The sequence below is a fragment of the Spodoptera frugiperda genome, chromosome 30 (assembly GCF_023101765.2).
Source record: "Spodoptera frugiperda isolate SF20-4 chromosome 30, AGI-APGP_CSIRO_Sfru_2.0, whole genome shotgun sequence".
NCBI lineage: Eukaryota > Metazoa > Arthropoda > Insecta > Lepidoptera > Noctuidae > Spodoptera > Spodoptera frugiperda.
In genome coordinates, this window is record NC_064241.1 from 12,589,229 (window position 1) to 12,616,141 (window position 26,913).

Sequence of the window (26,913 nt, forward strand, 5' to 3'; positions counted from 1 at the left end):
AGCGCAAATAATATTTAGTACTGTATATTCCTGCCTACGCCTACGCCTTCTGTGAAGTTAACGATTCGTTGCTTTTATTGTAGCTATATTTATTTCATGTTCAAATATTGTTCTATAGTTATAACTTTGTAGTACATCCTGATAATTATTATAAGTCTACTAATCTGGTCTAATCTAGACGAATAAATAAAACATACGTACATACATGTACATACAAAACATACCCAAATGAAATTTTTTATCTGTGTGTGTATGTTTGATCCGGCTAATCTCTGAAATGGATGGGCAGATAACCGATGTACTAAGGAGTAACGTAGACTAAGATCAAAACAGAACTTCTGTCAAAAGTCATTATTTTTTTTACGCAGCCAAAGTCACGGGCAATAGCTAGTAAAAAATATTGTTTCAAAATTCAACTGTCGGATTCAAGGGAGCAGTACGACAAAACCTAAAACCTTTTTGCTCTGTATTGTTACACAACTTTATAAAACGTGGAAACTAAACGGACCTGCTTAAAATACACAAAAAAAAAAGATAAAGAAAAAACGTTAGTGGCTCCATTTCTTTGCTCCCAAGTGTATTTACAAAATTACAATAATAAATAATACTCCGGAAAATTTGGTGCTACTAAACAGTTTCTTTCATGACCCAAAATGCATGTGTTACACACCTCGTTTACTGCAAGTGCACTAAGGTAGTACATATGTATCTAAGAGGAATGTGACACCCAGGGCGCTTCATTGGAAGATTTTCCATTTTTAATAAAAAGGGGTCATATAAAAAAACATATATGTCTAATTTAATATAACATTTAAGCCTTTAACCGCCCAGTTAAATATCAGCTACCGGGCCCCTAGCACCCGGCTATAGAAGTAAATATCTACACTAAATAAGGAAGAGCAATCGTGTGAATAGTACGACAGAATCATGCATGTTCTTTGTCGCAGCTATACGACATGAGCGACCGGCTGGAAAAGCAGGAGTAGGAACGGGGTTGTTTTTAGTCAGTAAGAGGATCAGGAGTCAGGATCAGTGGACGCAGTTGCACGAGTTTCTATACGAGACAAACTAAAATCCGTTGCGTGCGATGCGTACGACGCGGGCCTGTGGACGCGTACCTTAAAGCGTTAAAATAAGTATTCTGAATGACAAGTGGAGAGTATTGTAGTACTGATCCATGGTGATCTGGATTTGTGCAAAGATGTCATCTTAGAGATACAATTCCGTGAAACATTTGTTTCACTTTCACGTGACTACTCACGTTTAGTACGCGGAATTATTGGATTCTAGTAGAAAAAATATTGGCCAAGTTATTTGTACTGGTGACCTTATGTCCAGTAGTTCTCCGCATTTAGGGACAATTTAGACCCCCTGTCTGAGTGGAACTAAATTTGTTTTGAGTTTTTGGTTACAACGTCCCCAATATCAGCTGGAGTTGAAATTTCTAGGTAATTTCTAGGTCAAACAGTGACATTATCTAAGGATCTTGGTATTGTTTGTACCCTAGTTTCTGCTAATACTCTAGTTGGAATAGGCAGTACTTACTTACCTAACCCTTCAAAAATAGAAGGCAAAATTATACATGATGATGACTTGACATACAAAAAAAGGAAGAGGTTATCAATTCGTCGGCAAGATTTTTGTATGTTCACCGATTATTTGAAGACGCCTTAATTGATTTGGATTATTCTTTTTTGGTTTGACAATGGTACCTTGTACCTCACAGGTATACCCTGAGACCAACTTCTTACTTACTAGTAGGTGGGAAACTTTAAGTATGACTAATAATACTTATTGTTTTGCTTTTGGAAGTGGTTTTTAAAAGCAGTTTTTATATTTTCCTACTATTCGTACATAATTTATTTATTATGTTATAGACTTACTCAGGTAACTGTTTGACGAAGAACTCGACTAGTTTCAAGCCATGTCGCGGAATGCTGTCAATGAATATGAGCCTCTAGCATGGCCTGAAACTAGTCGAGTTCCTCGTCAAACAGTTACGTGAGTAAGCGGATAACATAATAATTAATTTAGTATATCTCACGAAAGTTATAATAAAATCATTCGTACATAACTCCACAAACACGGAACGAAATCACCAATCCAACTCCAATCAATTGATGAAATTACGTGAATACAGAAAAAAATAAAACGAAATAATTGTCACTACTGGAAAACATAAGCCCGTTGGCGACTAACCAACAGTTAGGTAAGATGAAAATAAAAGTTAAGTGAAGGAAATTACGATAGCAATGGAAAGTAATAAATAACTGAACACTTATTGGAAATAAATAAACCTAATTGGATTTGAAACGGAAACTATTGACGTTATGTAATCCACCGCAGCTGAAATGTTACACTCAGTAGGTATAGTGGTTATTGTAGTAAATAATAGGGTAGATGACTCATTTTTTATTGTAATGTCCGTCTTGTAGATTATTTTAAAATATTAGACACGTATTTTTTATTTTCTTACGGAGACAAATACTTTCGAAGATGTATTAATTTGAAATATCAAGTGATGTCACTTCTAGATACGTTTTATATGTAGAAATGGCGTATTTGCTCCAACTAATAAATTTTGATTCGTTTTATGTAAGAATTGTTAACTTATATGACGAAATAAATAAATACACGTGTGTAATATTTTTCATTACCCAACAGACGGACTTAATAATTTTTTTTTCTTTTCATACACCGTCATCATCCCGAATTATGTAGTAATGCTGAAAAGTGTGTTTTTCGTTATAAGTTGTGAGGAAATTAATATGTAGAACTGAGCTATTTCGGTGCTGCGGTTTAAATAACTGGACTGGGCTTCGGCTTGAAAAGCAGGAGTAGGAACGGGGTGGTTTTTAGTTAGTACGAGACTCACATTCTGCCTCGCAAGGCTAAGGCGGGAGAAGACATTGGATAATTTTCCAGCTTTAAAAAAATACCTATTATGAGTTAATAGTTATTCTGTCTCTGCTTATTTATTATTGTTAGCGAAGACTTTTTGTCTTAAACGCCGACTACTCTAAGACCATCTCATGCATTTTAATGGTCACGTAACACGATTATTATCAAACTATAAATGGTGTAATTTTCACAGACGAACAAAAATCTCACGCAAGTCCTTTCACACTTTGGACTCGATAAAAACGGTCAACAACAATCGATACTTAGAATATCGATTGGATATCAATCGAGACAATCTGTCATTAGAAAAAGACTAGCGTTTTCCCCTGGCGTTTCTTGTGATGATGATGACTGATGCGCTGGCAAAGCATGAGAGATTTCATGAGAAATACAAACTATTGTCATTTGTTATTCCTAGTCTGATTTGTTGACATTTGAGTCAATCTATATCTATACGGTACTCTATTATAAAACTGAAGAGGTGTGTTTGTTTGAACGCGCTTATCTCCGGAACTTCTGGTCCGATTTGAATAATTATTTTTGTGGTGGATAGGATATTTATCACGAAAGGTTTATAAGCTTACGCTTCGACAAATAGGGGCCGAGTAGTGGGTGAAAAATTAAGGGAACAGTTCAAAACCTTTAGTTTTATCATTGAGCACCGTTGTCCGTTATCTAGTCTTAGTCGTATATGTAGTCTTTAAATCGGCTCCTATAATACCCGCGAGAAAAGTAGACGTATACATACATATATGTTACATACCTACTTGTTACATAAACTAACTTCAAAATAACTAAATTGTAACTTACAATACTACAATCAATTTACAAAACAAAGGCCCTTTACACAGTAAGCGCGTGTAATGGAAGGTAGCACTTACCTCACAATTAGAGGGCCGTAAACCATGCACTTTTACTTGTAATCGGCGCATTATTGCAATTTAGCACCCATTCAGTTGTTATAACAATTATAACTAAATGCACGCTGAGGAAACTTGCTCTTACTTTACTTTAAAACTCTCTATTTCGTTTGAACATACATAATATTGTTTTTGTTGTAACTTTAAGGGCTTGGTTAAGGTGATTATGAAAACTGCAAAAAAAACAACGATAATAAGCGCTGCGGACTTCCTAGCGGGTTACCAGGGCTCTGGCTCGAAGGGTAGAAGTAGGAACGGGGTGGTTTTTAGCCAGTAACAGTCTGACGCTCGCTCTTGCCTCGCCCAAGGCGCGAGAAGTCATTGGATGAATGTCAATGATAAAAAATTGAGTTTGGTTTATAGTGACGAGTATGTTTATTACATAGCTAAGATCAATAAGAGACTACAAAGTGGTTAAGATTGAGTGTTGCTATATATCTCTCCCTATATTTCCCACCGCGAATGAACCGTGAAGTTACAAAAGACAATCTAGCAATACTTGAACTAAACTAATAACATAATCCAAGCAATCAGGTAACTCTAGATGTTAGTTTCTTAACTTTCTCCTCTAAGGTCGTGGGTTCGATGCTTGCCCCGATGACACGACGCCACTCATTTCTCAGAACAAATTATACATTATCTACGGTTGAAATTATAGTGGTCTGCTTACCTAATGTCTTTATGAGGTGCTAATGTATGAAGGCTGTGAAGTAATAGGTAATATTGTATGGGAGTAAAATTATTACGTGATTTTATTAGCTTTTGTGTGAGTGGTGTTTGTAACTTATATTCATTTTGTTTTGTTACATTGTTATAATGTTGTTGTGGCCTTTTTCACATAACCACAGATTTTATTGTTGTCTCATTTGTTAAGATGTGAGTTGAGGTTTACATGGAATTGTATTCAATTAAGCAAGTGTGAGCGCATGTGTAACAAACAATACGAAAGATTAATGTGACATTTGTAGATTAAGATAGTAGGTATTAGGTATGGAAATTATAAATCATTGCAAGATTTTATTTTTCGATTTTTTGTGTGTGTGTAGTGGTTAATCTAAAGTACTGGATGCTACAGGAAATCGATGGAATTCTAATTAAAATTAACTTTTTTTTCATGAGCGAAAATCATGCAATGACTTCTCCTGCCTTGGGCGACGCGAGATACAGTGTCAGACTCTTACTAACTAAAAACCACGCCGTTCCTACTCCTGCTTTTCGAGCCGGAGCTCCGGTAACCCGCAAAATGAGCGTACTTAGCGTTTAAATTACACACTCACAGTAGAAGCAAGGCCCAAAAAACTCTGATCTATTTACCCATGAGAACTACCACAACTATTACCCATAACCTTAACAATTTATCCGGCTCTGGGAAATAGCTTCTGACAAAGTAAACCTCATTTTTTCCCTGAACCTCAGTAAGATCAGTTTACCTTAGTAAATGTTAGTAAGTTCACCTCATTAGTTCGGGCCACGATTTGAACCCGAGTCACGACCTCCTGATGCCCTGTCAACATCGACGCCTGGTCGACACTGTCGTCTGCACTTCATAAACTTTAGAAATTATTACATTCAACTTTAAATACTTTGAAGAAATAGTAACTAGAGAATTCAATTAGGATCATTGATGGGTTTATTGTTTTGTATTAATGTGGACAAATATTCTTCGTATAAATAACTATTTAGGTACTTATGTAAATTAAGAAAACTAATGTTATTATGTAAATTGTCTCAACTTGAAGAATATTACAGAAGACTAACAAATTAGACTATTGCCATGGGCCTTTTTGGGATTTCGAACATCTTTCAGTAGTAGCACGGAGTCTGGAATTGTGTCCAGTATAATATGGCAATAGGCTCACCCCTATTACATGGGAGTGAAATGTGAAAAGTTTAATGCAATTTTGTGTAGGCAGAGGCCTACTCTTTTGGGGATAAAAGGCGTGACGTTACAAAATTACTATTGTCATGTACGGAGCTAAGTTACCATGCATGCAAAAAGAAGTAAACTATAATTTACTCGTCTTAAGAAAAATAGCAATGAGACTATAGCTACATGAACAGTCCACTACATTCCACTGCTGGGCTTGGAGCCTCTTCACTATGATATGGTTCCCCATAATCCCATAATCTTCACCATAGTCCATCATAATCATCAATTAAATTAAAGTACGTCAGTAATCACCAGCCATAAGTGTTGTAACATCTTCATTGAAGCATCGTGAAGCATGCTTCCCATGTTATGCAATCATTACCGGCTGGGCACCGGTAATGTTATGTGCAGTGTGTACGGAATACGCAATGGAATGAGTTTTCATTTTCACTTGGACGTGACTTGCATTGTCGTGTGGTGTTCGTTATGGGAGGTAGCGGATTGAGCGTCTAGTAACAAAATTGTCACGTAGATAGAAAAAATATATGAAAATTATCTGCCAGCATTAGGTATATGAAAATTAAAACAGAAACGGACAGAAAACTAGAATTATTATATTTCAAATGAAAAAAAAAACTATTTTAAGGCTGTTAGAAGTTAAAAATATTCAAAAGACGAAAGTTTAGTCAGAGCCGTACAACAAATATTTTTGTATAGTTAGTTCACTAGATTTAACTTTGTCTACTGTAATTTATTGGTGAGTGGGTAGTTGGAGATATGAAACTTAACTTACTTCGTTGCCTTAACGATCCAAAGTGGACATTACTTTTGATACGAATTCAAAAGCAAGACCCACACCTCAAGTCACCCTGTCCTAATCACCTCTACACGCAAACACTGATTTTACAAAGATTGAGTGCAAAAAAGTCACCAAAATAATTACACTATTTATTTTTTACAAATAATAAGATATTTCAAATCCGCTCCGCTTACACCTTGCACCATGCTCCAAGTACTAGTAGTATAACACGTGGTCATGGGACAACGATGGTACAATGTTGCGTCACTTTATGGTGCCCATCAGTGAGAGTTTAATGACCTTTGTATTATCGCTATAATATAAGGTAGCTACTTTTGTTTTATATGATGTTATAGGTAGGTATATCATCATGTAACATTTAACCGGGAGCGCAGATCTACGCGAGACAATGAGTTTGTTATTGTGTCTCTTATGCCAGCATACAAGAGGTTAAATGCTTTTTGTTTGATTTCGTATATCGCATACACACTGTAAATAAAAAAAACCTCAAAGACTTTAATCTAATAGGTACTCGGGGTTTAGGGTACTTCTTCGTTATATACGTTGCTCCACACTAGGATTTTCTTCTGTGTTGTATAACTTGTAAACATTCACATGAGATCCAGACCTGAAACAACAATTTTGTGGATCACACAAAGAGTTGTTCCGTGTAGGAATCATACCCGCAACAGGTTGCGTAGCAGTCAGTTGCTCAGCTAACGCGCCATCTGTGCAGTCATTGTTCATTTCTATTAACCGATAAGAGATCATTTTTTCCATAGAGAGTAATTTCCTCAACCGTAATACTTATAAATCAATACTTAAACTTAAATTAAATTTACAGCATCAGTAGTGTACGGTTTTATTATACCTATAAAATATTTATTAGATTAAAATTAAATAACAAACAAGGAACACAACCTCCCTTCACTACCGCACTACCTACAATAAAACTGTTCTCACGTCGGGCATCGAACCGCAATACTTGCAATAACCTGTAATCAGATCACAGGTATCCATTTTCACGAGCACACACAAATGAAAGTAAAAGCACGGCACGGAAGCGCATGCGCACTGGAAAGCGTATACAAACGATATTTTCCGATCACGCCGCCGCCGGCGCGTGCGTCGGTTCTTGTGTTAGTTTTTCAGGAAGATTAGCTTGTGGAAAAAGAGTGTTGATTAATCAATGTCTTTTTGGTTCGGTTTTTGGTGTTCGACTGATTTCATTGTTGAGTTTCCTGGTTGCATAATTATCGAGTTGTCATTGGTTTCGAAATCTACCAATGTGACGTTTTCCGAGTTATATGTACTTTCTAAGATTATTTAGACGCCACTGACAAATGGTGAAGGAAAACATCGTGATTAACCTGAGCTAATAATTTCTGATTATAAGTTTGAAATCGCCAACCCGCATTGAGCAAGCGTGGTGATTAATGCTCAAACCTTCTCCGCGCGAGAGGAAGTCTTTGGTCAGCAGTGGCCACTTATAGGCTGTTGATGTTGAACAATATCAACGACCTTTTACAGACGACTGCTGGTTTACGGGGTTCCTATTCATAAGAGGATATACCATGGTATTGTGCTTGGTGGGCAGTTAAAGACCACAGTTTAACAAGCCCTGGTGGTGACGTTGATAAAATAGTTAATCTACCTAGCATCACTGAAAAAAAAACAACAATTAAACTTTCCTTTTCAAGAAACAACTCCCATAAAAGAAAACACCATGACACCATGACAAAGTGACGTAACATAAACTACTTGATATTCTAAAAACGTCCTTATTTCCTAGTCACTTCCGTATCTATTTGCAAACATGTCACTTGCACAGCGCGCATACGTTTAAGTAATGAGGTATAGGGTTTTAGAAGAACTAGTGTTAATTAGATTAATTACATATAATGTGTAGAAAGTTAGTTGTGGTAATGATAATAGAAGATATCATTAGAACTTAAAACGGGATATTTACCTTGTTTATTAGTTTTTGTGAGTTTCCGATATTTCGGCACTGTTGCAAAAGCCATGATCATGATGAATTCAGATCCCTACAAAGAATCATTATTTGTGTAATTAACACATTGTTTTGTGTTTTCAACAACTGGGATAATATCAAAACCTTATCGCAGACTTTTTAAACAAAGAAAGAAAACATTTATTTTTTTCAATATTATTTATACTCTACACTTTTCTTTACGCTTTAGTCTGCATAATATAAAATTAAAAACCAATCCCTCAAAAAAAAAAAAAAAACTATAACTTAACAACCAAATAACAGCTCACTAAACAATAATCATCCAACACAACAATTTCAATAGAAATGATAAATTGAACCGATCAATCACAGCGTTGGTTCAGTTTAACTGTCCAGTTTAACTGAGATCCGGTTGAGTATTGTCACGTAACGGTTACATCACCGCGTAATCTTAACTCTGTATTATTTAAGCACAAAACATTGAACACATTTTTTAGCCTTGAATCATTTCTCTTTGTAATTGTTGATTTCACTAGTCATTTATTACAGTAATCTCAGATTTAACAGATTATCGGGGCTCCGGCTCAAAGCAGGAGAAGGAACGTGGTGTTTTTTAGTCAGTAAGAGTCTGACACTCTCTGTCGTGTCAACCAATTCATACATTTCCCCCTAAAAATTGTAATTTGAGAGACATATTTTCGAAAAAAAAAGAGATTTCCTATAATTCACGTTTCGTAGGTTTTAGGTTCAGTTAGATTACATCGAAAGTTTAGACTTCAGAGGATATCTATGATCTGGAGCTGCGGACAACCTAACGGTTTACCGGGGTGCGACTCAAAGCAGGAATAAATAGGAACGTCAGTAAGAGTGTCTCTTTCGCCTCACCCAAAGCGGGAGAAGCCATAGTAAGATTTTAAGCAAACGTTTTATCTTTTCCTTGTAAGCGTACCCAAACTAAAAAAAAAAGTAAGTATAAGGTAGTATTTAAACCATTACTCAGTGAAAGTGGTTACTAAGCAACCATAATGATTGATGGTCTATCCTGACACTTTGAACTTCCGTCTCCTGACCACATTTTGAAAAGCGAATTTGTTTTGTATTGAGAATCAATGGAGCTGCGCAAGAGCATTTAACGTATGAATGGTTGATATTAATGGTGGAGATGATTTTAAATGACAATGGGAGATGCTTCAAGCGATTCTTTTTTGTTTTGCGGTTGTTGTAATGTTCTGAAGGTTTAATTTTGTAAATATTGTAGTGACAAAGACATTTTTAGTGTTTAACAGATTTGCAACCACAGAAAAGAGAAGACCAATGTTGTGAAGTCAATTTTGCTCATCCACAAATTCATAGTATAATTTTAGGAGGTAGGCAGAATTAAGTTAAACCCACGTTATCACGAATTGCGTTTTTTTTAAATATGGGTAGTATTGTTGAAAATTTGTATTAAGGCGTTTCCTATACCATTTTGGAATGATTAAGACATTACTTCTATAGCTTCATGCGAGGAATATAGAAGCTAAATTAAAATAAACAATTTTATTATTCTCTCTCTGACTCATTTCAAGTATTGACCAGACTTTGACCCGAAAATTCTCCGTAATCGAAAAATAACAAAAAAAAAACCTGTATAAACCGGGTCATCTATTTAGATCTAGCGTCGGAGACGGCCCGGCTAATTGTTGAGATGGTTTTGATAACGCTACTCTGATTATCTTGGCAGATGACGACTTAATTTCATTTGCTGACCGTACGTCAGTCGGTCGTCGCGTCGGAGAAGCTTTAGGGTACCTTAGGAAATAGTAGGAAACACTCATTGTATCAGTGGTAACAAATCTCAATGTTGGTTTTCTTATTTGCTGATATACACTCGGCGTCACAAAAATCGCACCTCTTTAAAAGTTCCCTTCATAGTCATTTTAACCCTATTAATCAATGGCAAACATATGACTGTAAGGTATCATTGGAAAGGCAATTCATTTAAGTTTAAGAATAAATCAATGGATTTGGTTTTTTGTTTACCAGGGAATAAAAAAAGCAAGCAAATGCAAATGATTAAAAAGTTACATTTTATTTTATCAGCAATAAACAACTTAAAACCTAGTGTTACCCTCCCTAGCCCTGATGACTGCTTCCATGCTTTCTCTCATGGACGAATTAATGTGACAACAGTCTCCTGAGGAATGTTATCCCATTCTGAATATTTTGACAACATTTTTTTAACGTTACGTGCTGATGAGATCTGTTGTGTTTAGGAATTCTAACTGTTGTTAATTTAAAGGTCGTTAAACGTACTTTCAATTGATACCAATATTAATAAGGTGTAATGTATTCGTTACTGGCGGGACATGTTTTAAACTTACAATTTTCCAAGAGGTGCGATTTTTGTGACGCCGAGTGTAGTAAGTTGAAATTTAGTTAAAGAGAGTTTTGCTTTTCGCTTGTACTTGTTTCGTATAAAATGCCAAGTTTACTTTGTTTTTCTAATGGGAGAAGCCCGCCACTACCTCCCATACCGCTGCAACTCCTGTAAACTAGGATCTACAATAGAAACAACCATAAAAATATCGGAACACTAAAGTCTTGCGCCTTGCAGGGACATGAATGAATGTCTTGGATCACGCAACAAAATAAATCAGAAGAAAAAATTAGCGGAGAAAAAAAAGAAAACAATAGTTTCCACTACCTTCGGTGAATTTCAGGCAGGAGACAGAATGACTTAAGCCTAAAGGCATAAACACCTACTTACTTACTTATCAAAAATCAAATTAAAAAAAATCTTACACTAAGAATGTCCAATAGCGTTCAGTTTTGTACTTTACGAAAATATACATTCATTTCCCTATCAAAACTAAAGAACCAAATAATCACTACTGAAGAACGTTGATCGATCGTAGCGCGGGCGCAGTAGCGATTTAAGACGCGAGTGAAGAAATCATACAATAAGATCTATAGGTACTGCTGCGATGCAATCACTACTCGTTTGGATTCGAACACTTTGTATTTAGTTTGGTCACGATTTTATTTCTTATAGATAGATAGAAGATGGAATTTTATGAAGATAGGTTTTGTCTACGACTTCAAATAAAACTGTCCTCTACTATCGCCGCGTCGTGTCGCTCATGAATATGAGCCTCTGGCATGGCTTGAAACTAGTCGAGTTCCTCGTCAAACAGTTTCGTGAGTAAGCCGATAGCTTACTCACGAAACTGTTTCACATAATAATTAATTTTGTATGTCTCACGAAAGTTATAATAAAACTGTCTTCTATGAAACTTAATAATAACGGGTTCGCGAAAGTCTAAATACCAAAGAACTACTGATCGATTTCGTACAAAATACAAAATACTTACTAATAAGAAAATAAAAACATGAATAAATGTTTTTCGATGACATATTGTCGCTTCATGTCGCCACACCTCATCGTTATGACCTGTTGCTGCTTCTATACAAGAAAAACTAATATCCGTTGCGTGCGATACCTTAAATCAATAATAGCTTACTATTTTATTGATAAACTTCAAATATTTTCCCACAACTAACTTCGCCTTACGTCATAAGTATTTTTTAAACGCCGATGACGTACAATTTATAATATTGCGTCACAAATCACAATTATGGGACCCTTAGCCGACGACATAACGACACAATAGCCCTTTAGACTTTGTCCAATCAATTTTCTATAATAACCACGGTGTTATGTAACTCGCTATGGTGAGAGAAAACATAGAAGGTGCAGTTTGGATTGACTACGGGATAGAACGAATTGGGATTGGGACTCGTATATTTGTTAATTTAGTAAGTTGTATATAAAGTATGCTATAATAAGGTATGCTATGGAAACTCAAATTGCTAAAATTTTTGCACTACCTATAGGTGGGCTTAGAGTACTGTAGTTCAGATAGCTAGACAAAATTAAAATTTTAATGTAACATCTTATTTTTGCCTACCCGTCTAATATAACATCTTATTATTTAAAATCAGTGAAGAGGTAGAAACAGGGTGGGTTTTAGTCAGTAAGAGTCTGACAGTTCCTCACGCCCACGGCAGGGAGATAGTCATTGGATGATTTCCCTCCTTAAATAAAGGGTGAACTTATTGCTCAATTACTTACTTAATTAGAAAAGTTTTATTAGGTCCAATAAAAGTTATTTTATTATACTTTACAGGTAGTCTAGGGTACTTAATCTCGAAACGGTTTTAATTTAATTGGTAACAAGCCGGCAAAGGGATACATAATCGGATGTACTTTCTACCAGTCTAGTCTAGTCTAGGCTAGTCTAGTTACATTACTACTTCCACGTCATACTTACGCTTTATATCAGAATTACTATGAAGTAATAACTATCATGAGACACAATAAAGTAACTAAAAATCACGGTTTAATCACGGATATTAATGGAGAAAAGCTCTACTAGATTTTCTTCATGATAAAGAGTCCCTCTGTGACTCAAAACTAGTATTCGAAACGAATATCGTAGTCCTTGAAGGCACTCGAAACTAAGGTTTGTACCATAAAAAACTAAAAGATATTGTCAAAAAGAAATCCTAGTGTAGGGCAACGACTTAAAAAAATATATCACAATAAAACTTAAGGTTAGCGGTCATCATAATCTAAGGAGATTCGCAAGACCAGAGGCATTATGAAAAGGCGATATTTGAATGGGCATCCCCATCTTCAATCAAGCAGTGGGCTGTATTGTATACGACTTACCATTAAATGTCTAACAAAACATTTTATACATTTTTATTTAGTTCGTTACATTGTCAACTTAACTTCGGCGGTCCTTCTGAACAAACCTTGTACGTTATCCAATCCACACAATCTATTTGATATTATAATAATAAGTTATCGGCAAGTAATCCGGAGATTGGTTGGCAGTGAAAGTGCTATCATTACGCTGATGTGTTGTTGATGGGGTTACTGACAGTAACCGCATAAGTCGAATGTTTCGATGCATTTATCATTGCGCTTATGCAACGTGGGAATGTGCAGTCAAGTCTAATCTTGATAGATTCGTTTTTAAATTGGAATGGGAGAGTTGTTTTGCTGTGTCGTGGTGGTATTTCTTTGTAGGATAAGTTGTGGTGTACCTACAGTTTATGCTAATATAAAGTCGTGGTATTTTAAATAAACAGTCGTTGAAATGCATACTACTACAAAGGACTTATGTATGTCATATAAAAATGTAATGAGAAGTTTTTATCAATAAACTTATTTGATTTTTTTATTTATTTCGAAATACTACTTTCGGTATTTGGTAACAGCAAAGATTACAAAGTCTGCATGATGGCGGTCATCGTAACATTAAATACACTTCCAATGACATAGGTATTACGAGTGTGTTGCCAACTTTGTAAATATTATTGAATATGGTTTAATATATATTGAATGTATGCTATGTTTAATATTAGAAAAACTTTTGAAGAACTTTAGAAATAGACTTAGACATAATTAAATGTTACAAATTATTAATAGTAACATTAATTATTATGTTATCGGCTTACTCACGTACTTGTTTGACGAGGAACTCGACTAGTTTCAAGCTAGGAACTAGAGGCTCATATACATGAGTCTGCATACCCCGACACACGAAGTCATGACGCAGGGATTTGTCGCGCTGCTACAGCTAAAAACATATAATAATTAATTTTGTCTCACAAAAGTATGTATATGTACTTAGTAACATTTTTGAAGATAAACAACTAAGATTTTAAAGTTAAGGTATGTTTTTAAACTGGCTTTAATTACTAACTTGAAAAGACTTCAAAGGACCGCTTTCATAACTAAGTTACGAAATATATTGTGAGTTTCACACCAAATGTCCTTAGCGAGCCTTTTAAGGAAATGTCATTAAGATTATATTAATGTTTGAGAACAAACACAATTAATTTTGTTCAAGGAAGTGATAGTAAATATAAATGTAACAACTTTTTTTGTGAAAGTTACGATAAGTATTATTATACTTTTGTTATTCTTAAAAGGATAAGTAACTTATTCTACAAAAGTGTACAACACAGGTTTGATAGTCCATTCATTTTTTACTACTTTTCAGTGACTTGACAGAGTTGAACAGAGTTAGGTAATGTATTAGATACGCAAAATAATTTGACTCAGTTTATAGATACAATATTTTGCGTATCCTAACTGTGTGAGATATACTAATTTAATTACCTATGCTATCAGCTCACCAACGCAACTGTTTGACGAGGAACTCGATATAGTCAACTGGCATGCTAGCAACTCATTGTGTATGATCTAGAAGTAGCTTCTAGAGTAAGCCGATAACATGCCTTGGTTAATGTTGATGTTTGCTGGAATAATCTTTATGCGTAAGTAGTTTGTATCCACGCATTACATTTTGTCAGAAATAGCTTTTACATGTCATTGACAACCGTTGACTAACCTATAGCTGAACTATAATACCTTTGCATAAGGGGTTTACGCACAATTTCCAAATGACTACTTATACTTATTACTCGCCTAATCCGGAGCTGCGGACTACCCAGCGGGTCTACCGGGGCTCCGGCTATAAACAGGAGACAGGAACGGGGTGGTTTTTAAAGAGGGTCTACTACAATCTCCAAATAGCTACTTAGTAAACTCAAAACACAAGACCAGAAGCACTCGTGTCTGACAACCTCTCCGTACCACCTACGCACAATAATTATGCAAAATGATCACCGCTTAGTGTCCAAACAGAAGTGAACTAATATATTACATACTGTCATAATTTCACTTTCAAATAACGTGTTTGCAAAGTGACGAGGCGTTTCCATAATGCTTCTGAGTTTAACTTTCAAGATTCAAGTGTTGTATTTGTATCGTTACTGTTTTATTATAAATATGGCTTCCGTATTCATGTTGTTGGGAATTGCGTATTAAACAGTTTAGTAAGTTTTAAGTGTGGGATAGCCATGCTTCGCCACGAATGGGCCGACTTGACCGGAGTGATACCACGGCCTCACAAAAAACCGACGTGAAACAATTTGCGTTTTGTATAGTGGTGTGAGTGAGGTTACCCGAGGTCCAATTTCTCCGCTTCCCACTTCCCGATTCCACAACAACCCTTAAATTCCGATATCCCAAAAAGCCCGGCAACGCACTTGTAACTCCTCTGTTGTTTCGAGTGTCCATGGGCGACGGCGATTGCTTACCATCAAGTGATCTGTCTGTTCGATTACCGGCTTATATCATAAAAAAAAGAATAAAAAAATTTCACACGCTCAAAACTATTGACATGTACAGATTATATAAACGTTTAAAACAATGTTGTACTTATATTCATGTTCATGTCTCAAGTCTGCAGCGAAATGTCATGTGCAAGTCATGGTCTTGCGTTGGTATTCTACTAGCCCTTTATGTGACTCGCGGATGAACAAGCCACCAATTAAATAAACATTTAATAATAAATTAATTGAACAAACATAATAGAAGAAATAATAAAAAGACACGGTGTTTTTCAGCTTACTAACGTAATTATATGACGAGGAACTCGACTAGTTTTTCTTGTTATGTTATGAGTATACGGTTACGTTACAATTTAAGAAGTTTTCATCGAACCAAGAATCAAAACCTTAGACCCTGCTACCACTCTACCAACAGAATACAGCAACCATCTCATTAATTCATCAATCATACTACACAGTATACCAGTAAGAAAGCTCGCAATTTAACCGACTCTGGATAGAGCTGCTATTACTGACGTGTTTATCATATCAGTGTCATTAATTGCCCACTGACATAAGACTGACAACTGACAGATTGACATTATTGAGTGTTACACTAGTTTATAGTAGTGGCACTTGTTTTGTAATAGGTACTATTTAGCTTACTCTGTCTTTGCAGGTGGTACTATTCTAATACTGAAGAATTTATTAACTTTTCTTCTTTGAACAAACGGCCGGCTACTGCACAATGAGTCTTGCGTTTGATTCCTACATGGATTCATTCTTTGTACTAGTCATGATTTGAGCAGGCGCACTTCAGACCAACCCGACCAACGACGCAGTTTAGCGAGGCTATGATAACTATTTACCTTTTTATTAATCTAAATATTACTTTAAGTTTAAAATTAAGTAAACGTTGATACCTACTACATAATTACAGCTCAAATTTTAAAGAGTTGAAAGTCCACTAAGCTAACTTAAAATGGCGTATCATTGTACCATCAGATATACCTACATATTTGGCAGCACTCAAATAACACATGTAGGTACCGATTCAATTTAAATTAATCAACAAAATAATATTGATCTAGGTCGAAATAGTTTAAAAATTAAACCTTTTAATGTGTGTGTGGTCGTGTTTAAACCCGTTAGATATAATTGGATAATACAGTGTGTCGAATTGGAGAACAGCTCGTCAAAGTATACTAGACTATCAAAATACATTTTAGACCTTGTCACTTTGGTGTAAGGTTGAAAATTGTTTGAAGGAGGTTGATAAATTAGGGTACCTTTATATGCTGCTGTTTACAAATTAAATTAATAAGGGTGCTTTTAGTTGATTCAATCAAAGCGTGTTGGCATACATTCAGATGATTCATTGACCACAAATTGCTCCAATTATGGACCAGTCTGGTTAGTGCAGATGTCTTTAAATACTTTTTCTAACGAGAATTCATGAAAGCTGTGAGGTCACTACTAAATTGATTGCAGTCCTGCATCGTGGTCGTTGTGTGGCGTGAAGTTTGTGACAAATATTTTCCTGTTAATTCTTCTTGTGTAGAGGCGACCCAATAGTCCAGAAGTGAATTGTTGATGTTTATACTGATAACTAGCTGATGCCTGCGGATGCTGATGAATTTATAGACTTTGTGACTAAAAGCAGCCTAAGTTACTCCTTAGTATATCAGCGTCCCGTAATCGGTCCAGCCATTTCAGAGATTAGCCAGAACAAAAAGACAGACAGATAGACAGACAAAAATTGTAAAACGTATTATTTTCGTGTACATATGTATCGTATGTAAATCTATTAATAAGCATGTAGTAAAAACCTATTATTAGAATATTACAAAGAGACACTCCCATTTTACTTATTAGTCTAGACCAAGACTAGTTGTTTTGACTCTGGATCATGCTCTATCTAACAGCTCCATTATCTAGATAGGTCCTAGTTCAGACAATGACTATCACAGAATTCGCATAACAAACTCAAATCTTAAACCGTCTTACGCAACCTAACCCAAATTCACGCGACAAATCGCACGACAAACGCGTCGCACCTTTAACCACACATACATTACGTGCTGACAAGTAAATCTATACATATAATAAAATCGTAGAAAAGTGCTGTCTGTACATTGAAAATAAAAATAAAAAAAATAGCAGGGGTTATTGTTATGTCGATGTCGAACCCAAAAATGTAATTAACTTTTTTTTTGTCTGTTTGTCTGTTTGTCTGTTTGTCTGTTTGTCTGTTTGTCTGTTTGTCTGTTTGTCTGTTTGTCTGTTCGTCTGTGCGCGCTAATCTCAGAAACGGCTGATCCGAGTTGGATGCGGTTTTCACGAATATATTGTGGGATGCTTAAATTTACATTTAGTGTTTGTTTCATGTCAATCCTTCATAAATAAAAAAGTTATGTCAAATTAAAGAATCACGTCGAACATTCTATGCTTATACCATTAATCTCCGCAACTATTTGACGGATTTGGTTGAAATTTGGTACAGATATAGTTTAGAACCTTAGAAAGGACATAGATATATTTTTATTTCAAAAATCAAAAAATAAAAATAAGAAATAAATTATTTATAAATAATTCTATGTCGATCGTTACACGACTTCGGTTCATGTTATTGTTTTAATTCATCGAAAAAAAGTAAATAAATAGTAAAAAGGTATGAAAAAAATAATATCAATATAATTAAACTTTTAGTACAAAGAAAATGCCCGAACGGAGCAATTTTACCCGCTCTACTCGGCTCCTATTTATTGTAGGATGATATTTTGTAGCCTTTATGCTTTTCTCGATAACTGCATTATCCAATATAAAAAGAATCACTCAAATCGGACCAGTAGTTCCGTAGATAAACGCGTTCAAACAAACAAACAAACAAACTTTTCAGCTTCCTACGTTTGTATAGATTTTTAATAGATTTTATGTTATATAGTACATTTATCGAGGAAGGCTATAAGCTACAAATCATCACACTATGGCCAATAGAAAACAAGTGTTACAACCAAAAAGCAAAGTAAATATCCTATCCCTCGCGGGCAAAAGCTAGTACAACATAAATATAATCATTCAAATCGGACCGTAGATTACCGCGTTCAAACAAACAAACAACCTTTTCACGTTTGTACAGATTTTTTCGATTTTATATTAGATAGTGGATTTATCGAGAAAGGCTATAGGCAACAAAACATCACACTGACACCACATCAAACTGAAAACATACCAACGCATGGAACGTCGTGTTACGCACATGTTAAAGTACTAAAAATACATTTAAGTATGTGTTAATTACTTGTAAGTTCCGTGTTCACGCGACATTACCACACAAAATAATATTATTACCTATATTTACGACACACGTTAAATAAATCACCAAAATCTTAACTACCGTTTTGTGTCTGTGTACGATTATGTAAAGTAATTTAGTTGACAATGTAATGTATAGTCTCGCAATAAAAAGTTGATTTAATTAGCGAAGGTATGTAGGTTTTACTGACAGCGGATAGCGATTTTTAGCAGCCGTTTTTAATGTCACTACAGATAAACTTAATAAAGTCTATTCAGTATGTTCATTCAGCCATATTTCTAGTTTTAGATTTTAGGTGGGAAGTGATCTGTACATATTGTTTTTTTGAGGGGGGAAAACCATCCAATTATTTCTCGCGCCTTAGGTGTCGCGAGAAGGAGTATCAGACTCTTACTGACTAAAAACCGCCCCGTTCCTACTCCTGTTTTGAGCCAGAGCCCCGGTAACCTGTTACGTTGTCCACAGCTCCGGAACGCTATCCTCAGCTCCGGAATCTGTACAATACATTTTGTGCCGATAATTTAATGTGTCGGCATCAAAACAGATTAATATTATAATAATATTATGCGATACACAAATATGAAAATTACATACAAATCCTATAATTTTATTTTTTGTATTAATGTTGTTGATATGTCTTAATAAAATAAAATATTGTTACCCTTTTGAAAATCAAAAGTAAAAACATTATATATATTAAATTAAGTCTAAAGTTTCGCTTAATGCCGCTACACGCTAACAACAAGACCTAGCTCACTGACAGACCGTGAACGACTAGCGTGTCACATTATTCATTCCTCATACCCGAGTAATAGTCGTAATTGTTACAGACTAGACGATATAATACTGTCAGTATCTCTCTAGCTATTTAATCATATAATATGAAATACAAGAGTTATACAGAGACTGTTAAGTTCTTAATACAGAATATAGTATGAGTATAAATAGACTTATAACATAAATTGTGAAAAGTGGGTGTACACAGTGGCATTACGTGCCAGAATGTGCACCTCTGCCTACCCCTTCGGGGCTTAAAGGCGTGACGATGTATGAGTATAAACGCGAGTGCGTTCGGCGCTCTAATTGGTTGGTTTATTCTAGCCGGCCAATTAAAGCGCTGAATGCGCTCTCGTTTCGATAACTTTAAACGAAAAGCAAACTCGTACTATGGGTACAGGAGTTTTGTGGAAAATTTTACACGTCTCAGGTCTCAGTCTCAGGTGTACCAAACTCGGAATTATAACAAGTTCAACTAGATGTAGCAAGTTCGTTATCAACACCCCGTGGTGTTCCACTGCTGGATATGAGGCTTCATCATAATCTCCATGTATGAGGGTTGGAAACTCCTGCTGCTCAATTTCTATCAAATAAGTTGTAGTTTCTTAATTGACTATTATTAAACCCACATGAGGAGAGAGAGGGAGGGGATGACGAAATGTATTCGATTCTACTCTACCATTATTTTTATACTAATTGAGCTATCTACCATATTATACCATGTACTATTTCTTCTATTACAGAATGTGGTGTTCCATTACGGCGACACACGCGTCAGCCGCGCGACAGGACTCCAGGCCAGCTCCGCATCATCAAGGGTCGGGAGTCCAAGAGAGGGGCCTGGCCTTGGCAGGTCGGTAATCAGTCAGATAACTTGCTAGAATTAGTGGACTGTGACTTCTCTGATTATGAGGATAATTGGTCGAGTAGGCAATTACACAGTTGAGTAAAGTATTATTCTGATTATTTATTTTCATAATTATCTCGGTGTCCGGTTTCATGTTCTATGAATGGTAATAGGCTTACACGATATTAACCTGAAAGGGACAAATATAAACAAACCTACAAGTTCCCCTTATTCATAATTATACTTTACAAATAAGTGTGGGAGAGCCATGCTTCGGCACAAATGGACTGCTCGATACCACGGCCTTACCGAAAACCGACGTGAAACAACGCTTGCGTTGTGTTTCGTTGTGTGAGTGAGATTACCGGAGGCCCAATCTTCCCAATCCCCGATTCCCCAACAACCCTTAAATTCCTAACCCGCAAAAGGCCGGCAACGCACTTGTAACGCCTCTGGTGTTTTAAGTACGGCGGCGATTGCTTACCATCAGGGGATAGGTCTGCTCGATTGCAAAAAAATTAATAAAAAAAATAAAGATGCATTCTAACACATTACTACGGTCTTCTTCCAGGTATCACTACAGCTGCTACACCCAAACTACGGTCTGATCGGCCACTGGTGTGGCGGAGTGCTGGTGCATCCGATGTGGCTGCTCACCACTGCTCACTGCATACATAAGTATGGCTATTTCACTTTTACTTCTAGCTCCTAATACTCAGTTAAATATTGGTCTGCATTCCTTGATTGTGTGGTAGTACGGTAGTAGTGCCTTTGTATGTGTTAAAATTATATGTTTTATATTATATAGCTCTGATTACATTATAAGCGTTACAGTTTATGCTTTGACTAAAAAAACTCTAAACAGCTGCGCTTTATTTGTCATGTTTATTTAACATCACATAATATAACTTTATTGTCTTAAATAAGAAGAAACTAATACCAATCTGTATGTTGGACTAATTGATTACATACAATATTTTTTAGACATAAAAAATATTATCTAACTGCTATCTCTTAAAATTTCAGTGAACTCTTCAACCTGCCGGTGCCAGCGCTCTGGACAGCAGTGCTGGGAGAATGGGACAGAGCTGAGCAGAAAGGAGCCTACGTGCCCATTGAGAAGATTGTCCTACATCATCGGTTTCATAACTACCAACATGATATAGGTAACAAAAACGATACTAAGTAATTAAGTTCATAGTAAAACCGATTTTTTTACTTCATCTTAGTCTTCCTGATGATTCTTTTGATTTTCTCTATCCTATTGCTCTTATCTCAAGATGTAATCAAAATAAAAATCAATAATTACTTTATAATTTTACATATTCCAGCTCTAATGAAGCTAACAAGACCAGCAGACGTCAGCACAGGAAGCCGCATCCGTACAATCTGCTTACCACCATTCGAACCACCAATAGACGCCTTCGGAACAGAGAAGAGCTCATCCTTCTACCATCGTCCAGACTCCTCAACAGAACCACCACGAAGAAAGCCGAAACCACCAAAACCAAAGCCAGATACCGCTGTCAAATATTTAGAGAAACTGAACAATTTAACTAAGAATATCTTCTCAGGACTTGTTAACAAGAAACATAAGAACATGAGATATAACGTTAGAGTATCCAATGACTCAAATAGACCGACAGACAGAAAGAATGGAGATGAACTAAGAAAATCTGATAATGAAAGAGGTCATAGTGATTTGATATACGACAGTGCAACACTAGACAGTGTTGTCAAACTTATAAGGAACAGTCTCCTAAAGGATGATTACAAAGTAAATATCAATAGAAGTGATAAAAAGCTTATGTTTGGTGAAGAAATCGATCCGTTTATTGATGATAATAATAGATTGGACTTCAAAGATGAGTGTTATACTACTGGATGGGGCAGGGAACAGACGAATGGGACGTTGACAGATGTTTTGTTGGAGGCTGAAGTACCAGTGCTACCTCTGAATGTGTGTAGAGAGAGGTATGCTCTGACTCTTCCATTGAATGATGGACATCTGTGTGCTGGGAGCACAGATGGCAGCACTGGAGCCTGTGTGGTAAGTATACACACTTATTAACATGATTTCTTTCAATATTTTTACGAGAATCCCCTTCAGATTTCGTATCCTGAGTCATTGTTTGTTCCGCACTGGGTTCAATTATAAAATTATAACTACAGGAAAGAATAACAGTTTAAGCAAGATATAAAAAAAGGCTTGGAAAGTAAAGAAAGTAAGATTTACTTTTGCTTCCGCCTCATATTGATCAAAAAGAAAAGGTTGTAAAAATATGAACGTTTATGACAATTATAAAAACATGCGGACATGATAATATTAATGAGTAATTAATAATCTCCTGTTTACTTGGAAATCTGTTTACCCAAGAGTGAGAGTAAAAAGAAACCCGATATGACCTTCGCGAGAAATATTTTGGTCAGTAGTTAGTTTACGAGAAATTTTAATTGATCCAATTATAACCTGTAGGCTGTATTCTTAATGAAGTATTTTTGATTTTATCTCCGTTTTATAAACGAGGGTCGTAGTCTGATTTGATATCATTAAAATGTTTTTTAGAATATTACGTGATTCAAAATTCGAATTCCTGAATACCTACATCGTAAATGCGTTGGCTGGACAAGAGGTCTCGGATTCGATTCCGGGGTCAGGCAAAATATTACAAAATTTTTTTTCGGTTTACCGAAAAATCCTAGTAGTAGCACGGAGTCTGGAATTGTGCCTAGTATATGGCAATAGGCTCACCTCCTAATATATGGGACTTCTAACACAAACAGTGAAAAGTGGGTGTTCATTGTATAGTGGCATTACGTGCTGTAATGTGCATCTCTGCCAACACCTTCGGGGATAAAAGGCGTGACGTTGCATATAATAATAGCTTTATACTCGTATTTGAATTATTCACCTCAAGTTACTAGCTGGTAAGCTAAACCAGAGGTATCCAGGGGTTTCACCCGCGTGTACTTCCATTTACCCTTAGGGATAATGATTAGAAAGATAATCTTAAAACAAACAATCAATTTCTTAGTACCTACCGACTATTAAATATATTGATTTCTTCACCATCAGCTATAGGCCAAAGTATGGCATACCAAACTGTCAATAATCAGATCATTATCACAGATAACGTATAGATGCCAGCAGATCAACCTACTCCTTACAGTTATTCGATTTTCAACACCATTGTTTCGATATAAAGTCTATTATCCAATGCAAATAAATAACAGATTGGTGTATCTTGATCTGCTGGTACGGTTTGTACATAGATGTTGACAAGTTACTATTTAATACTGCTCCTATTAATTTCCATGACATGACATCACATTGGAAAGTACGATCTGATTGGCTTTCACCCATCACACTGTATCAGGGTATGATAGGTGCTGCGTATGATTGGAAGGTCGTGATGGTATTGCGCGGTGTGATTGTCAATCGTTTCTGTTCATGGTTAGGTGAGAGGTTGACAGGAATTAAATATGGTTCGGTGTGTTATAAGAATTTTATTTGATTATTTAAAGTATGATTCTGTTTCTGCCAAGGGGTTAGATAGAGATGCGTTAGTCCCATTTGCTATTCATATAAATTAAAAAAGAAAGAGATATATGTATACGTTGTCCAAGCTGCGAATAGAACTCCATGTAATCTTGTACTCTCAAAGCTTTTAAAAAAGTTATCCATTAAAATCAACTTGTCACTGGAGACTACGGACATCATTTTACTAAGATTATCTTATATATAATTAAATGAATTTCTGTTCGTTAGTCTCGCTAAGGATCCAAAACGGCTTGGATTAATTTGGTCTTGGATTATTTATTTGTGGAAGTCCAAGGAATGGTTAAAAGGTTAAAAACAAATTATTGGAACGGTACGAAGTTTGCCAAGTCAGCTAGTCACATATAAGAGACAATCTACATCTTACCACCTTTAAAATTTCTTTCTCTATAACCCCATTAATTCACCATCTTCCTCACCTCTTTCCAGGGCGACAGCGGTGGTCCCCTGCAGTGTCGGTCTGGAGGGCGCTGGGAGCTGCGAGGCCTGACGTCATTCGGGTCTGGGTGTGCCAGGCGCGGCGTACCAGATGTCTACACCAACGTGGCTCACTACGTCTCCTGGATATACGCTCATGTGTACGCCAGCTAGTATAGGACGGGCTTCTTGTATGATTATGTTACATATATGTACATAATACGGGGATTTTAGGTTAAATGAAAACAGATTGTTTTCAGTGGATAGGGGTGTTCTGGTTTTGATCTACGTAACATTATTTGAAATTATATTTTCATAATAACTATCGTGAGACATACTAAATTAACTAAATACCACAATTTACTCACGTACATTGATGGAGAGTCAGTATGCGCACGCTGCTCATGATGAAGAGTCCCTATCATCTTATTTTTAAGTATTATTTTACTGTTATCCATATCAAGTTAATTTTATTTATTCTAATTTATTTTATTGATTACCAATTTGTAAATATATCCTCTAGTCTTTATGTTGTTACAGATTTGATATTCTTAATTTAATTTAATGTAAATTATAATTTAAAATACAGTATTTAATTATAGTTACCCAATTGTTGACAAATACTCAGTTTAGTTTTATAATTAAGTTACTTAATTATTGCAACTCTTTTTTATAATTAAGATATTAAATTTTAATTTATGTTATTTTATAATTAAGTTATATTTATTTAGTTACTTTTACCACTCCATAATTACCACTCAAAATAACTGTGATTTTAATTAGTGTAATACCTATGACATTAAAATGATAATCTTAACAAAAATAAAATAATCTTTCGGTAAGGCTTTTTTTAAATGAACGGATTATAAATTATTTTGTCGTAGATTTCGTTCATTGGACATAATAGGAGAAATTGTAAAAAAAAAACATTATTTTCTATAAATATTCTTGCTTGTTGGCAATATTCACATTACCTAAGTAATATTACATAATTAATATAATACCAATTACATGTACAATACTTAATTTATATTGATTATATTATAACTTTCGTGAGACATACTAAATTAATTATTACGTTATCGGCTAACTCACGTAACTATTTGACTAGGAACTCGACTAGTTTCAAGTCGTGCTAGAGGCTCATTTACACTAGCAGCATTCCGCGATAGTCGTGCGTAAGCCGAAAAACATAAGAATTAATTAAATTTATACTTATAAAGTTTAATATAATTTATTTTATTGTAAATAGAAATTACAAATTATAAGGTAAATAAAAGAAAATATTTATTAATTGAAAAATATTTTATTTATTCGTAAAAAACATTTCACCATCAGTCTATTAAATTAAATACTTATAATTATATTTACAATTGACTTATAAGTTATAATTAAAATTAATATCACAATTGCTAAAATCTATAAATTGTAGTTGCTTTTTAATAGATTGTACAATAATTGCAACTAATTGCAAGAAGCAAGTGAAATAACGTTTGACTGCACGGTTGGCGCGGTGGCTGGGCAACCGGCTGCCGCGCAACGTATCGCAGTTTCGATTCCTGCACGGAACAACTCTTTTTCTGATCCACAAATTGTTGTTCCGTGTGTGATTGTTATGTGTATGTTGGTAAACGCACCCATGACACAGGATAAAATCCAAAGGTGGTTAGGTATAAAAAATATATTGTTATTTTTTTTTATTGAATACTGGGTTTCATAGGAAGCACTGATTTCTTGTATGCATACAATTCACAATAAATTGATCTACACTCATGCGCATGTACCATAAGTAAACTTTAAACCAGTGTTTTCTATTTTTAGCACCAATTGCACCGGCTAACTGCCGTACTCAAAAACTGTAAAATTTTTACTAAAACGATTTTGTTCCGAAAACAATTGCTAAGCACTGGTTTAAGTAACCATTAAATGACTCTGAGTACGGCGGTCAACGATTCTTATTTAAATTCAGTATACAATATTGGCATGTTTGATCGAAATTAATTTAAATATGTTTTCTGTTTAACATTAGTGAATTAACATAAAGTATCAGGTTTTTATTGCTGTGTTTATGTATGGGATTATTTAAAGGTTGCGAAAAAGACCATGCTCTATAACTTACAAAATACTAACACATACATTGTGTTATACACTTAATATTGGAAAGGACAACAGCCGGCATATTATTTTCTCTTTAAAATTATTGTTACCTACTTACTGCCGCACTCAGAGACCTTTAATGACTACATAAACTATTCCTTAGTAACGATTTTGATCCGAAAACAATAGGGTAGATGACTAATTTTTATTTTAATGTCCCTCTTGTAGATTATTTTAAAATATTAAACACGTATTTTTTATTTTCTTA

At 35.3% G+C, this 26,913-nt stretch overlaps 1 protein-coding gene across 1 annotated transcript in view; it reads left to right on the top strand.

Annotated features, from left to right (window-relative positions):
• Window positions 1-24,768, top strand: part of LOC118269970 (transmembrane protease serine 12) — a 28,985-nt gene extending 4,217 nt beyond the window's left edge. Inside the window, exons 2-6 of the mRNA XM_035585373.2 lie at window positions 20,469-20,578; window positions 21,144-21,250; window positions 21,599-21,738; window positions 21,904-22,622; window positions 24,561-24,768. Of these exons, the coding sequence (XP_035441266.2) occupies window positions 20,469-20,578; window positions 21,144-21,250; window positions 21,599-21,738; window positions 21,904-22,622; window positions 24,561-24,722 (1,238 nt within the window). The 3' untranslated portion in view covers window positions 24,723-24,768. The remainder of the gene's footprint in view (window positions 1-20,468; window positions 20,579-21,143; window positions 21,251-21,598; window positions 21,739-21,903; window positions 22,623-24,560) is intronic.
• Window positions 24,769-26,913: the final 2,145 nt, after the last annotated feature.